Source organism: Ochotona princeps, chromosome 16 (assembly GCF_030435755.1).
Source record: "Ochotona princeps isolate mOchPri1 chromosome 16, mOchPri1.hap1, whole genome shotgun sequence".
Lineage (NCBI taxonomy): Eukaryota > Metazoa > Chordata > Mammalia > Lagomorpha > Ochotonidae > Ochotona > Ochotona princeps.
Window position 1 is genome coordinate 48,108,387 of NC_080847.1, and position 14,483 is coordinate 48,122,869.

General features: G+C 42.3%; 1 protein-coding gene across 1 annotated transcript in view; it reads left to right on the top strand.

Annotated features, from left to right (window-relative positions):
- Positions 1-14,483, top strand: part of LOC101527925 (zinc finger protein OZF) — a 65,888-nt gene that overhangs the window by 48,055 nt on the left and 3,350 nt on the right. Inside the window, exons 1-6 of the mRNA XM_058674410.1 lie at positions 2,097-2,172; positions 3,563-3,657; positions 4,313-4,439; positions 6,477-6,572; positions 7,576-8,667; positions 9,157-9,211. Of these exons, the coding sequence (XP_058530393.1) occupies positions 3,595-3,657; positions 4,313-4,439; positions 6,477-6,572; positions 7,576-8,667; positions 9,157-9,182 (1,404 nt within the window). The 5' untranslated portion in view covers positions 2,097-2,172; positions 3,563-3,594 and the 3' untranslated portion in view covers positions 9,183-9,211. Of the gene's footprint in view, positions 2,173-3,562; positions 3,658-4,312; positions 4,440-6,476; positions 6,573-7,575; positions 8,668-9,156; positions 9,212-14,483 lie in introns of the transcript that reaches the window.

Consider the following 14,483-nt stretch of genomic DNA (forward strand, 5'->3'; position numbering starts at 1 on the left):
GTTGTTTCTCAGAAAAGGGAAAATTTGTTATCCTCAAATGCTAGTCAATGGCTGGTTAGGTAGGGCCTTGTGATGTACCCTAAATAATGGGATACAGGGCCCGGCACGGTAGCCTAGCGGCTAAAGTCCTCGCCTTGAACGCCCCGGGATCCCATATGGGCGCTGGTTCTTATCCCGGCAGCTCCACTTCCCATCCAGCTCCCTGCTTGTGGCCTGGGAAAGCAGTCGAGGACGGCCCAAAGCTTGGGACCCTGCGCACTCCCATGTGGGAGACCCAGAGGAAGCTCCTGGCTTCAGATTGGCTCAACTCCAGTCATTGCAGTCACTTGGGGAGTGAATCATTGGACAGAAGATCTTCCTCTCTGTCTCTCCTCCTCTCTGTATATCTGCCTTTCCAATCAAAATAAATGATAAATCTTTTTAAAAAGAAATAAAACATTAAAAAAGGAATAGAATATGGTCTTGCTGCTTTTACTACTATCTTCTTTCGGCATGAATTCCCTTGTGTTCCTGAGAGCTAAGGCCAGCTTGCTTGAAGACCAAAGACTGCTGGAGGGGGAGGGGACCAACTGACAGCAACAACTGCCAGATAGTCAAGGTGGTACCTATTCAACAGCTGACAGCAAATACAAGAATGAGATCAGGAGAACCATTCAGGCCAGCCCAACACCCAAATTCCAAACACCAGCATAATTAGCTACTTTTTTTTTTAATCTACAAATTTGTGTTACATAGTAGAGGGTAATGCTAATAAGATTTTTAACTTTCCAGACATTTTTCTCTTTTTCAAATTTTTGTGGTAGTCAATGATATTGTAGCCTTTTAATTTTTTTCTTATTATTTATTTTTATTGGAAAGTCAGATATACAGAGAGGAGCAGAGACAGAGAGGAAGGTCTTCTGTCCAATGATTCACTCCTCAAGTGGCCGTACAACAGCCATAGCTGAGCCAATCCAAAGCCAGGAGCCCAGAGTCTCTTCTGGGTCTCCCACAGGGGTGCAGGGTCCCAAGGCTTTGGGCCGTCCTCAGCTGCTTTCCCAGGTCACAAGCAGGCAGCTGGATGGGAAGCAAGGCTGCCGGGATTAGAATCAGTGCCCATGTGGGATCCTGGGTATTCAAGGCAAGGCCTTTAACTGCTAGGCTATGGTGCTGGGCCCAGCCCTATCATTTTCTTGAGTTCACTCAGCATTCTCCAGCAGTGACAGTTTTGTTCTAATTTTAGTATATGTGCTGTCGAAGGGAGCACCCTCAGTGACGGTTTGAAGCACAAGGCACCTCACAATACCTGAACAAGAAGATCTTTACCACAATGTGTTGTTTTCCAGAAGCTATTATTGCTGCGTTTATACCTAAGTCTATTCTGGTCTCATTTGCAGTGAAACACAGAAAATGATTTCACACCGCTGCTGTGTATAGATACACCGTCTCCCGGGATCTGTCATACATCCATCTCAATACTTCTGGCTCCAATTCACTTCTTAGTTCCCAAGCTCTGAACTCAGCTTGCACTCATGTGCCTCCGTCAAAGCCATCCTCATACAGGCAGCTTGCTTACGCCTGCTAAGCTCCTGCAAAAACGTATGATCCCAGTTTCGGATGGTATTAAGCCGCATCATGTCTAACCCCTCACACGGCTGAACGAGTGTGGCCGAGCAGCAGCTCAGCCCACGCAGGCGGACGGCTCCGCAACTCCCCCCGATGGTCTCCAAACAGTTTGATTTCACACTTCTTCACAGCCAGAGCCCTCACTGTGGGTGTCACAAACTCAGAGACGGAGTTCAGATCCCTACGCATCAGCCAACCACCATCCCCTTCAGGGTACACGGCAGTTCACTTTGAGGGGCTAGGAGCCACCACTGCGTCAGCTTTGAAATCCGTCCTTAGGAATTGAAGTTGCTGATTCCACAGACGATCCCCAAGGTGGCATCGCCGACTCTGGGGCAAACCACTTGCTGCTGAGGGATGCTGGGAAGAGGCCTTTCCAGGTGCCACTCGGACTACGTTTCCCAGAGGGCACTGGTGTCCAAAGCCACTTCCGGTAGTTGCTCCGTGGGCAGCAGAGGCTGGTTGAGGGCGTGACGAGACCGGTGGAGGAGGCTGGTTCGGAGCTCGTCTCTTCGCCTGCAATCCGAGGCAGAGCTTGAGCGGGATGCCGTCGTGAGGATGCTGAAGGTGAGGAGGGCTGCAGTACCAGGGTTTTGGAGTAGGAGTGCTGTGGTTTTAGGCCTCCGAGTGCCGAGAGCTGCCCTCAGAGTCGTGGGGTGCTGTTGTGAGGGGGGCTGTTGTGGCCTCGGCTGGGAGCATGGTTGTTGAGCTTTGCGACGCTGTGATTGTGTGCGGGACCGTTTGTGGGAATGGAGTTTGGGGCTCTGACCGTGGTCGGTGCCGGTTTGTGAGCCCCGTTTACTTAAATGAAAGAAAGTCACAGCCCAGATGGTTCTGCTGAGGCGTACACAGCCAGGCATTTAGGCAGCTGGAGACTCATTCTCTCTCTCTGACTCATTTTCTTTCTCTCTCTCAGCTGTAGACTCATTCTCTCTCTCTCTCACACACACACACACACACACACAATGAAAGCCACAGTGATATCCTCCCTACATTACCAAAGCCCCGAGAAAAGCCACATGTAATGTGTACTTTTTAATATTCTTTTTCAAAGATTAGGCTATAATAAACAAGATTTTGTGACTTGCTCTTTAGAAAAGAGTTATTTTTAGTATCAATATTAGTATTATTTGGAAGGCAGAGTTGTAGAGCAGACGACGAGGAGGAGAGAAAAACAGAGAGGGAGAGAGAGAATTCCATCCTCTGGTTCCAGTAATGACCCAAGTGGCCATATAGGCTGTAGCTGAGTTGCTGGAAGCCAGAAGCCGGGAGACTCCTCCCAGCCCCCCATGCTGGTGTAGGAGCCCAAACTCTTGGACCGGCCTCCACATCTTTCTCGGGCTCATTAGCAAGGAGCTGGGTCAGAAGTGGAGCAGCCAAGATTCGAAGCTGCATCCATGTGGGAGAAAGCAGGTGGGGGCTAAGCTAGATTGGCCGTGGCGCCGACCTGTGATTTCTTACTAAAAGACTTTTAATTCTTTACTTCTTGGGAGTACTTTAAAGCCTCAGGTATTTTAATTTGGTTTTGGAAATGTTTATTTCCGTTCTTTCATCTGTGTTGTTTTAGCCTTGAAGTTTGAAAAATGCCGCTGCATTGGGTGTGGGGGTCTGCTTTCTATTTACCTGATTTTTTTTCTTCTCATTATGTTCATTTCCTTTCCATTTTTCTCTAAATGTGGTGATAGTCTATTCAAGATATTTATGAGCAGTTTGCCCCTGTCTGCTTCATCAGTGTTGCGTTAGTCTGGCTACTGGAGAGCATGAGCCTGTTTTTCTTCATTCTGCTATAGCTCAGTTCTCATACGGTTTGGCGGAGAACTAGGATCTGTACAAAATCTTCCTCTTGTGTTTGTATGTTTGGGGGTTGGAAGTAGGGCGTTTGAAAGAAGAAAATGACTTGCTAACCTAGCATTTGGGAGCTCAAAGTTCATGTCTCTCTGAACCTTTTGTCACCCAGCAACACCTTTTGTGGATTGAGTTTCTTCTGAGATGGAAACAACAAGAGGATTAAACAATACATTTGATTTTAAAATAAGCCAAGCCATGGACCATGTAAGTTGATGTTTTCTTCTTTCTAATTTGATATATGAATACTTACATTCTATATATATATGTTTGTTTTTATTGGAGAGGTGGATTTACAGAGAGGAGTCAGAGAATATGCTCTTCCATTCACTGGTTTATTCCCCAAGTGGCCGCAATAGCCAATCCGAAGCCAGGAGCCGGGAACCTCTTCTGGGTCTCCCACATGGGTGCAGGGTCCCAAGGCTTTGGGCTATCTTCAACTGCTTTCCCAGGCCATAGGCAGGGAGCTGGATGGGAAGCGGGGCTGTCGGGATTAGAACTGGCATCCATATGGAATCCCAGTGCATTCAAGGCAAGGAGTTTAGGCACTAGGCTACCACGCCAGCCCCAGTCACACTGATTCTTTTAGATCTCTGTCATAGGTTTAATCTATACACTCATGGAGAGTGAATACAAAATTTAGTAACTAGTTGAGCATGAAATTTAAGTTGGATACGATGTGGCAGAGGGGTGAACATTTAGTCTGACAGTTATGCAGCTGGTTAGAGTGCCAGCGTACCATGCCAGGGTGCCTGGGTTGGAGTCTACAGTGCCATCCTTTAGCAACTCTCTTTAATCTTTTCTTTCTTTCTTTCATGTTTCTTTTTAATTTCTAAGACAGTACTGTGATTTTTCATTTTAGGGTTTGGTGATGTTCAGAGACGTGGCCATAGATGTCTCTCAGGAAGAATGGGAATGCCTGAATCCTTCACAGAGGAATTTGTACAAAGATGTGATGTTGGAAAACTATAGCAACTTGGTCTCACTTGGTAAAGTTATCTCAGAATGTAGATGCTTCTCACAACTCAGAATCTACTTCTCAGAATTTGGATTTTCTCCTCTGTTGAATTTTTTCTATGTGCAAAAATAAGCATAGCTGGATGAAAGTCCTTCTGGTCCTGTCTTTTAAAAAAAATAATTATTTATTTTAGATAAATAATTGGCTGACATAGTTTACCTTAGAGTCTAGATTCTCCCAGATTCTTGTCTGGGAGAACTGTCCAATTTGTTCTGCCCTCTATAGTGCTAGACATCATCTTCAGGCCTCGGTAAACTGGTTGTCATGTCCCCCATAAACATTTGGGCATGCTGTCCACTGCACAGGCCTCAGCAACCGTGGAGACCCAGTTCTGACACATGCTCTCCACAGTCAGACCACATATCATGTGATTTTCACATGGTTGGAAGTCTGAGTCCAGTGACCCAGTTTTTGGAGTTCCCAAAGAAACCTTGCCAGAGGTGACCCCAGAAGTGACTCCTGTGTGTGTCAATGAGTGTGAGGTCCAACTCAGTCCATCATCCATATCAGCCTACACACTCTGGTTGCAGTCACCTGATCAGTTGTGTCCCTAGTCCCAAGTCACATGAGAACCAGTGGATGCTGCGGCTCAGCCTAACTCTACCCACCACACACTCTTCCCTGACATATACCAGTGGGAACTGCAGCCTAGTCAGAGTGGCGCCTAGAAACCCCCACTAGGCCCACCCCCAGCCCTAGTTCCTGTGCATGCTGATATGCTAGTCTGGCCTAGATCTCATTCAGTTACCATACACCACAATGGTCATTGGAGCTTAGTTCAACCCAGCTGACCCCACTGTCCAGCCCACACTCATGCCAGCAGGTGCAACTGCATATCTAGCCATGCCTGCCCGTGGGAGCTGCACCCTATTAGGGGGGTATCCACAGTTTCCCTCCTGGGCCCACTCCCACCCTGGATTTTGCACTTTCCAGGAGGTCCTGTAGTATGATCTGACAGGACTTGCTTCCAGTCCCAGCACCTGCCAGCTGATGTTGCAGCCAAGCCCAACCAGCCTGTACTTCCTCTGGCTCATTCATGCACAAGTGGGCAGGCTGGGTTGGGCCGCAATGCCAGCCAGTTCTTATTAGGGCTGCACCTGGAGGCTGGCTGGGCTTTGCTAGGCTGCAGCACCCACCAGCATGAGCTGGAACTGGGGGCGTACTGGGCCAAGCCAGGTAGCAGCAGCTTCTGGTTGATGCTGAGGTGAGGCAGGCCATGCCAGACTGAGCCACAACACCCACCAGCACACGTGAGACCCGGGAATTGTGGAATGCAAGCCTGGTAAAGGACTGTGGGGGCTCTCCTGCTGGGCCGCAGCTCCCACTAGCAGCGTGAGAACTGGCACACTAGGCTGGGCAGGGCTACAGAAAGCATTGGCCTGTATATGAGCTGGGTTAGGGGGAGGCAGGCTGAGCTAAGCAACCATAGCTACTGGTGCATGCATGAAATCTGGTCCTTTCTTACCATACTTTCTTCCTGGAATTCTGCAGTGTTAACGCATAACATTGTCAAAGAAACCTGGTTTTGTCTGTTGTTTCACTTCTGTGTGCTAAACCTGCCAGAGCGTTAGAATAGATGAAGTTAAACACACGGGTTCCAGATGTTTTTGCTTTTTTAATTAATATATATGGTTAAAAGGATCAAGAAATATAATTTGCTATTTATAGCTCAAATGAATGCCGTCCCATTTCACAAAACAAATGTGCTTCTTTTCAAATGTTCTAAGAACTTTACATTTAGTATTAAAAACATCTGGTTACAACTCAGAAAACTCTTGCACCATATCCAAGAGAGAAAACATAAATGTAAGGAGCGTTTCATCACCTGTTTATTTCTTGTGATGCTGAAATCATCTCAGTATAAAAATTTTATACCTTCTTTAGTTCCTCTGTAGATTTTATCAAATGCCATTTTGACATGTGATCTGTTGTTTTTTAAATTAATTTTGAATCACTGTTTTGAGCACTTTCATTTCCATCTCATCTCCATTGCCTTTCTTATAATTAGGGCTTTCTGTTTCTAAGCCACCTGTGATCTCCTCATTGGAACAAGGAAAGGAGCCGTGGATTGATGTGAGGGCTGTGCCAGAAAGACCGCGCCCAGGTGAGTGAGCCATAATCCAGAAGCAGGAACCTGTTTTATTAGAGAACACATTTAATAGGGTGTTTGTTAATCTTTTTAAAAATTCATACATGTGGCCAATTCTTTTGCTTTAGCATGAATGTAATTAATTATTTAAATTTTATTTGAAGTAATTATCGATTCACAGGACATTGCAAAGAAATATATAGGGAGACCCTTTAGGTTTTTGTGAGGTTTCCCCCAATGTTAATACCCTACACAACTATGTACTACAATGTCAGAGCAAAAAAAATTGATGTTGCTATAATCCATAGAACCTACTCTTAACTATTTCATTAGTTATATGTGTTTACTTACGTGCATGTGTGTGTTTTCAGTTTTCTCCAATTTAATTGTCTATTTTGGATATAAAGCCATTGTTGGAAATGTGATTTGCAAATATGTTTTCCCAGTCTGTAATTTGTCATTTTACCTTTTAAACATAGTCTCTGTCTAGCAAAAGCTTCAAATTTTTATAAGATTTATTTGTTTTTATTGGACAGTCAGATATACAGAGAGGAGGAGAGACAGAGAGGAAGATTCTTCATCTGATGATTCACTCCCCAAGCAGCCGCAGTGGCTGGAGCTGAGCTGATCCGAAGCCAGGAACCAGGAGCTTATTCCAGGTCTCCCACATGGGTGCAGGGTCCCAAAGCTTTGGGCCGTCCTCGACTGCCCTCCCAGGCCACAAGCAGGGAGCTGGATGGGAAGTGGAGCTGCCGGGATCAGAACTGGCGCCCATATGGGGTCCTGGCACATTGAAGGTGAGGACTTTAGCCACTAGGCCACTGTGCCAGGCCCAACTATGTCTATGTATTAAATCATTGCAGGAAATATAGGAATAAACAGAACAATGAGAAATTTAAGAACTGAAGATTATTATTTAATTTCTTATGTAAATTTTTTCATCATGTTTCATCATTATTGTATTTTAGAAACTAGACTCTTAGAAACTATTAATTTAAATTTATTTCTCATATTTCAGATTTGGCATTCAACAAGGAGCCTATGAAATTATTGCCAGAAAAGAATGTTTATGAAACAGAGCCATCCAAGTGGGTTATCATGCAACAAATTAAAAGCCACAACCCTGAGACATCTATTCTTAAAGATATTTGGGAATGCAGATGTCATTTTGTACAACAGGGACAACAAGGCTATTTCAGTCATTTTCCGGACAACCATGAAAACATACCTATTTTTAGACAACATAGTTTACTCACTGAAGAATTTTACAATAAAGAAGAAATCTCTGAGTGTAAAAAGCATACGAAGAACTTCAGTTGCCCTTTATTCTTTGGTAACGATAAAGGAAATCATTGTAAAGAAGAATTTTCTACATGCCAGGAATGCATGGGAATTATTAATAAATCATTCCTTACAAGTCAACAAAGGATTCAAAATGGTGACAAAAGCAATGACTGTAGAGAATGTTGGAAGGCCTTTATTCAGTGTTCACAACTTAAACAACATCTGAAAGTTCATAATGGTGAAAAACGCTATGAATGTAAAGAATGTGGAAAGGCCTTTAATTATAGTTCAGAACTTATTCTACACCAGAGAATTCACACTGGTGAGAAACCGTATGAGTGTAAGGAATGTGGGAAAGCTTTTCGACAAAGATCACAACTTACTCAACATCAGAGACTCCATACTGGTGAAAAACCCTATGAATGTAAGCATTGTGGGAAAGCTTTTATTCGTGGCTTTCAACTTACTGAACATTTGCGACTCCATTCTGGTGAGAAACCCTTTGAATGTAAAGAATGTGGAAAGACTTTCAGGCATCGCTCATACCTCACCATTCATCAGAGAATTCATACTGGTGAGAAACCCTATGAATGTAGGGAATGTGGAAAGACCTTTAGTTATCACTCAAGCTTTTCTCACCATCAAAAAATTCATTCTGGCAAGAAACCTTTTGAATGTAATGAATGTGGAAAGGCCTTTTGTGATGGCTTACAACTTACCCTACATCGGAGGATTCATACCGGAGAGAAGCCATATGAGTGTAAGGAATGTGGGAAGACTTTTAGACAATGCTCACACCTCCGAAGACATCAGAGAACTCATACAGGTGAGAAACCTAATGTGATATGTGGTAAGGCCTTTAGATTCCATTCATATTTTATTCAATCTTAGAGTATGCATATAGTTGAGAAGCCTTACAAATGTAAGGAATGTGAGAAAGCCTTTAGCTGTTATTCACATCATCAGATAATCCATTCTGGAAAGAAGCCTTATGAATATGGAAGATATTTAGTCATGGCTTATATTTTAATCTGTGGCAGACACTTAATATTGGTAAGAAGTCAGGTTTCCTCCTCTCTGCATCTTAGCCTAGTATCATGAAATTATTCCTGGAACGATAGATTTCATTTCTTTCAGAGTTGATAAAACATTATTTCATTTCTGTGTTTCATTAACTGTTGAAAATCAAATGATCTTTTTGACATGAGAAAATGAAAAAATTAATTACTGGGTAAAAATAATTTCAATTTTAATGTTTGATTATATTAATCACCATTGTAAATGAATTTGCTGACATTACATAATGTTTGCACAGAAACCTGTGAAGTACAGCAGAAATGAAAACAGTTCTCTCCCACAAGTCCTCGAAGGTAAGCAATGTATGATTGTGGTCAAACAACATGCAAACATAAAGTATTTGAAGTATGTGTGTGAAGGAGGTTTTACCCCCTGTTATGACATTTCATAGCATTTTGTCCATTTCACTTATGAGAAGTCATGAGATATTCCAGGCCAGCACATAAAGATCTAGCTCATTCTTTTTGTTTTTTAAGATTTTATTTTTATTGGAAAGTTAGATATACAGAGTGGAGTAGAGATAGAGAGGAAGATCTTCCATCCGATGGCTCACTCTCCAAGTGACCACAACAGCCTGAGCTGATCCAATCTGAAGCCAGGAGCAGGAACCTCCGCCAGGTCTCCCACACGGGTGCAGGGTCTCAAGGCTTTGGCCTGTCCTCAACTGCTTTTCCAGGCCACAGGCAGGGAGCTAGATGGGAAATGGGGCCGCCAGCACATGAACTGGTGTCCATATGAGATTCTGGCACGTGCCAGGCAACGCGCCAGGCCCTAAAGATCTAACTGGTTTTTAAAGTTTCAGAATACTTAATGCTTGTGCTATATATTAGTATTTTGAGCCATTTCTTAATGTAGATGTGCAAGTTTTTTCTACTGCTCTTTTATCTGAAACTATCTCACATGCTAATTTTTATTTACATTTAGTCATTCCCGATATAGGATTAGAGTATCTGGAGTATTTGTGTATGCTTTGATGTTATCCCAATCTTCTACAAAATACTTTAAAATATTTATCTAAGTAATACTATGGGTTTATAAGTTGTTTAGCCTTCCTCAATTTCCATGTGTTGGGAGCTTGGTCCCTATAGTGGTGGTACTTGAAGGTGATACAATATTTAATGTAGGACCAGGTGGGAGATCCTAAATCAGTTGAGGGCTAGCCCTTAAAACGATTAAGTTCTTTCTTATGGGACCCTGGTTAGTTCTAACAACAGCAGTATTAAAAGCCTGAGTTGGGCCCACCCAGTCTTTCTCTGATTTCCTGTGTCCAGGTGCATTCTTGTGTTTTCACACACACTCCTGCCGTTACCATTTGTCATGAGGTAATGAAGTCAAGAAAGCTCCCACCAGACTTTAGCCAGTGTCAGTACTGTGCCATTGATCTTCCAAAACTGAAGATTGAATGAATCTTTCTTTTATAAAAATTAGTCTGCCTCAGTTATTTTGTTAGAAGGATAACAACAAACAGAAGCACTTATAGTAAGACATAAATTACTGGAAAAAGTAAAAATTTAAATATTCCTTAATATTTATTCCCATTGCTACTTTTCCTCTAGAGATACCAGTTTCTTTTTGTATTCTTCCAAGAATATTCCATGTAAAATTCTTGGACAAAAGTGTGATAAGAACACTCCTCAGTTTCTGACACTGTCTCGTTATTGGCCTAAATTGGGCCTCACTTTCACCTATGTTTTAAATATCACAGGACTTTTCAAACTTTGCATGCTTTCCCTGTACTGCCTCCCTCTGCCTTGACTCCTTTCTGTGTGCTGATAGGCACTACTGAAACTGGTTCTGTAGACATTGCTGCTTGCTGGCTTGCATAACATTGAGCTTGTCAGTAGAGTGTTTCATTCTTGTCAGCTTCCTGTAGAGCTTTCGCTTTCATCAGCATCCTGACAGTGGAACGATGTGCAACAGCCAGCAGCACCAACCTCCATGCAGTAGGATGGCCTTGTAGCAGGCTCTGCTGTGTGCTGCTATCTCTGTGAAGAAACTTGGCCCAGCTATCCACTGTGTTAATTTTAGGCAGACCCCACTTCTGTGTTATTCACTGAGCCAAAACTGTGCTCTTTGCAACAAGTCCTGGACCTTGGCCCTGTGGCAGAAGAGGTTATTTATGTTTTGTGCTTTCGTCCATACTTTGTCTTCCCAGAGCCAACCACTGTTAGCAGTTTCCTTAGTGTTCCGGGCGTGTTACAGGTAAATGTGTAAATGCTTTGGACCAAAGAGTAACCACTAGCTTCATTAATACTGTATTATAGGGTAGATCCATCTGTATTTATACTATAGATTTTTTGCTTCCTGAATATAGAGTTTAATCATTAGTTACAGAAAATTCTCAGCTGTGAACTATTTAATGTGTCTCCTTCATGATCTGCTCACTTCTCCCACGCCCTTATTCTTGATTGTATCTTGAATCTTATTATAATATAAAAGGCCTTTGAGTTATTTTATCCAACTATATTGCCAGAAACAAAATTTTATGTGTAGATTTTATAACTTTACCTAGTCTGGGGGCTGGCACTGTGGTGTAACAGGCTAATCCTCTACCTGCAGCATTGGCATCGTGTATGGGCACCGATTTGTATCCTGGCTGCTCCACTTCTGATCCAGCTCCCTGCATGTGAACTGGAAAGGCAGTGGAGGATGGTTCAAGTCCTGGAGCCCCTACACACACGTGGGAGCCCTAGAAGAAGCTCCTTTCTCTGACTTCAGATCAGCTCAGCTCTGGCCACAGTGGCCATCTGGGGAGTGAACTGGTGGATGAACAATCTCTTTCTCTCCTTGTCTCTGAGTCTGTCCTTTTTTTTTGTAAAAGTGTATTTTTAAAAATATTTTTTAAATGTTACATAATGTTCATTTCATACAATCCAAAATCTTATTTCAATCAATAGTTCTAGAAATTTGGGCATTTGGATCTTGTTCCTCCTTTATAGTATTGCACAATATTTCTTTCAATGAAACACTTTAATTTTTGTAATCGTACTCTTACTGTAACATGCTTGTTTACTTTGCATTTTTTAACCTGTGCCACAATTGTTTTAGATTTTTCTAGTGTGTATGTACAATAGCTGTTTTTAGTGGTTGTATTAAAATTGTGTTTATTTTTGTATGTTTTAGCATGTAAACTCAGTGGCATTTATTACATGTAATATGCAGCTATCTCCATTATATATTTCTAAAACATTTTAATTACTTATTTTTATATCATTAGATAAATATTTTCCCCCTTATCCCCTTGAAACTATTGATACAATTTTGTATATATGAAATTGTCTAGTTTAGATATTTTGAATAAATTTGCCTTTCACTTTCCCTACTCTTTTCAGTATTCATCAGTGGCATAGCTCTTTTTTTTTTTTTTTTTTTAATCACTCCAATTTACACTCCTTGCTTCCTGACTGCAGGAGAAATAGTACTATATATGGTATGCTGATAGAGAGCAGATTTGGAAGCCTGGATCTACCAACTGAGGTTTCAGAAAATCATTCCAGTGTTCTGTGAAGGCCACGCCATGCCAGGGATATTTTACAAAAGTTCTTAGGAGATGGAATTTTAAAATGTCTCTTTAGTGGCAACAAAAAAATTTTTTTTTTCAGTGCAGAAAAAAATTGAAATCTGTGGTTTTTTTTCATAACACTTGCCATATACTTTTTGAAGGGCCTTTGTATGTATACATTTGCAAAATATAGTTGGCATTTAAAAAATGTTTGTTATCCTTTACTTGAAATGCAGAGTGATACAGGATGTGGCAGGGGGAGATAGTCCATTTGCTGGTTCACTCCAAGTACCCACAAAAGTCAGGATTGAATCAGACCAAAGCTAGGAATCCAGATTTCCATCTGGATCTCCTAGCTGTTCCTTTTGGGTGATTCCTGAATACGGTGCAGAACCTTCTGGAAACCAGGCCATTATTTTCACTTTCTCAGGCAACTGACCTCCCCATGAAGCCATTGGTGTAAACTGAGAGAAGATATAATATGCATTATTTGATTCACTTCTGTAAGAAACTTGTGTCTTTAGATTTGCCTGAGCTGGATCTTTTATTAAGATTTAGTCTTACTTGGGCTCGGCAGCGTGGCCTAGTGGCTAAGGTCCTCGCCTTGATCCCATATGGCCGCTGGTTCTGATCCCGGCAGCTCCACTTCCTCTCTATCTCTCCTCCTCTCAGTACATCTGACTTTGTAATAAAAGTAAAATAAATCTTAAAAAAAAAAAAAAGATTTAGTCTTACTTACCTAAAAGTAAGAGTAACTTAAAAGTTACTTACTTGAAAGGCAGAGTTACAGAGAGGGATAGAGAAATCTGTCTGCTGGTTCACTCCCCAAATGGCCAGGAGCCAGGAGCTTCATTTGGGTCTCCCTATGGGTGCAGGGTCCCAAGGACTTGGGTCCTTTTATGTTGTTCTTTCAGGAACATTAACAGGGATCTGCATTGCAAGTGGAGCAGCTGAAACGCTAACCTGTATCTATAAGGGATGTTGGCATCACAGGCTTAACCTATTATGCCACAGTGACAGCCCTGAGCCACATCTTCTACATACCTCTATTTCAAGCTGGAGTCCTGCTATTGAACTTGATGTCCTTGAGACAATAGCTAGTTCCTTACACAGTGGAAGTCGCCTTTCTTGTGGCCTGTGCTTAAGTGTTGAAACTCTACTAAAAACAGTAGCAAGCCAAATGCTAATTCTCAAAAGGAGAGTAATCCTCAGTGGATAGAATGACTGGGCTCCAAAATCTGAAAAGTATGTGCCAATTGACTTACAGAAGCCTCCCACAGACTCCAAACAGCATTAAAATCTGCCACTAATTATGTTTAGCACCATCAGCTACATGGAGTCATATGGACCAAGTGGGAAAGCAGCTCTCACAGCAAACCAGCTCTGTTGAAGAGGTTTATTCAGAGCATCACTCAGAATTACCAGCTTTCAGATTATTAATTAAGTGGGCCAGAAATAGCACACCCAAATGAAGTCTGTATCAGACATCCAAAGTGACCTACCAGGTATTGTGGTTCTGTTTTGATTGTGGAAGGGGCTAGATGCAACTTATCCTTCACTGAAGAAAGAGAATTTCAACATGCACTGCACCACTGACTCACTGAAATTTCACTAGAAGTCCCTGAATTTGTGCCAGACTTATTTCCCAGTCTCTAAGAACTTCTCGCCAGTATCACCTGCTGTTCCCTAGGTCCAGTCAGCGTAGTATGAGGGTATAATGGATCAGCGCTCTCTTGTCAGAGGGAAAGGGTCTCAGAATCCCTGCAGCTGACATTATGCCATGTGCCTGGAGAGCTGATACATCATTATGGTTTTTACTTTTATGTGTCAGTTTGTGTAAACCACAGTGGCCGTGTTTTGTCAAGCGCTATTCTAAATGTTTTCTGAAAATATTTTTTTCTTGAATAATATGTAAATCAGTGGACTTTGAATAAAGCAGATTACTCCTGACATATGGGTGCATCCAGACTGATTTCTCTCAGTGGAGGAAATTCACTGTCCGACTATCTTGGCTCAGCAGTCACAGGCCTGACCTCTTGTATCAACTGTTTCCTAATTTCAAG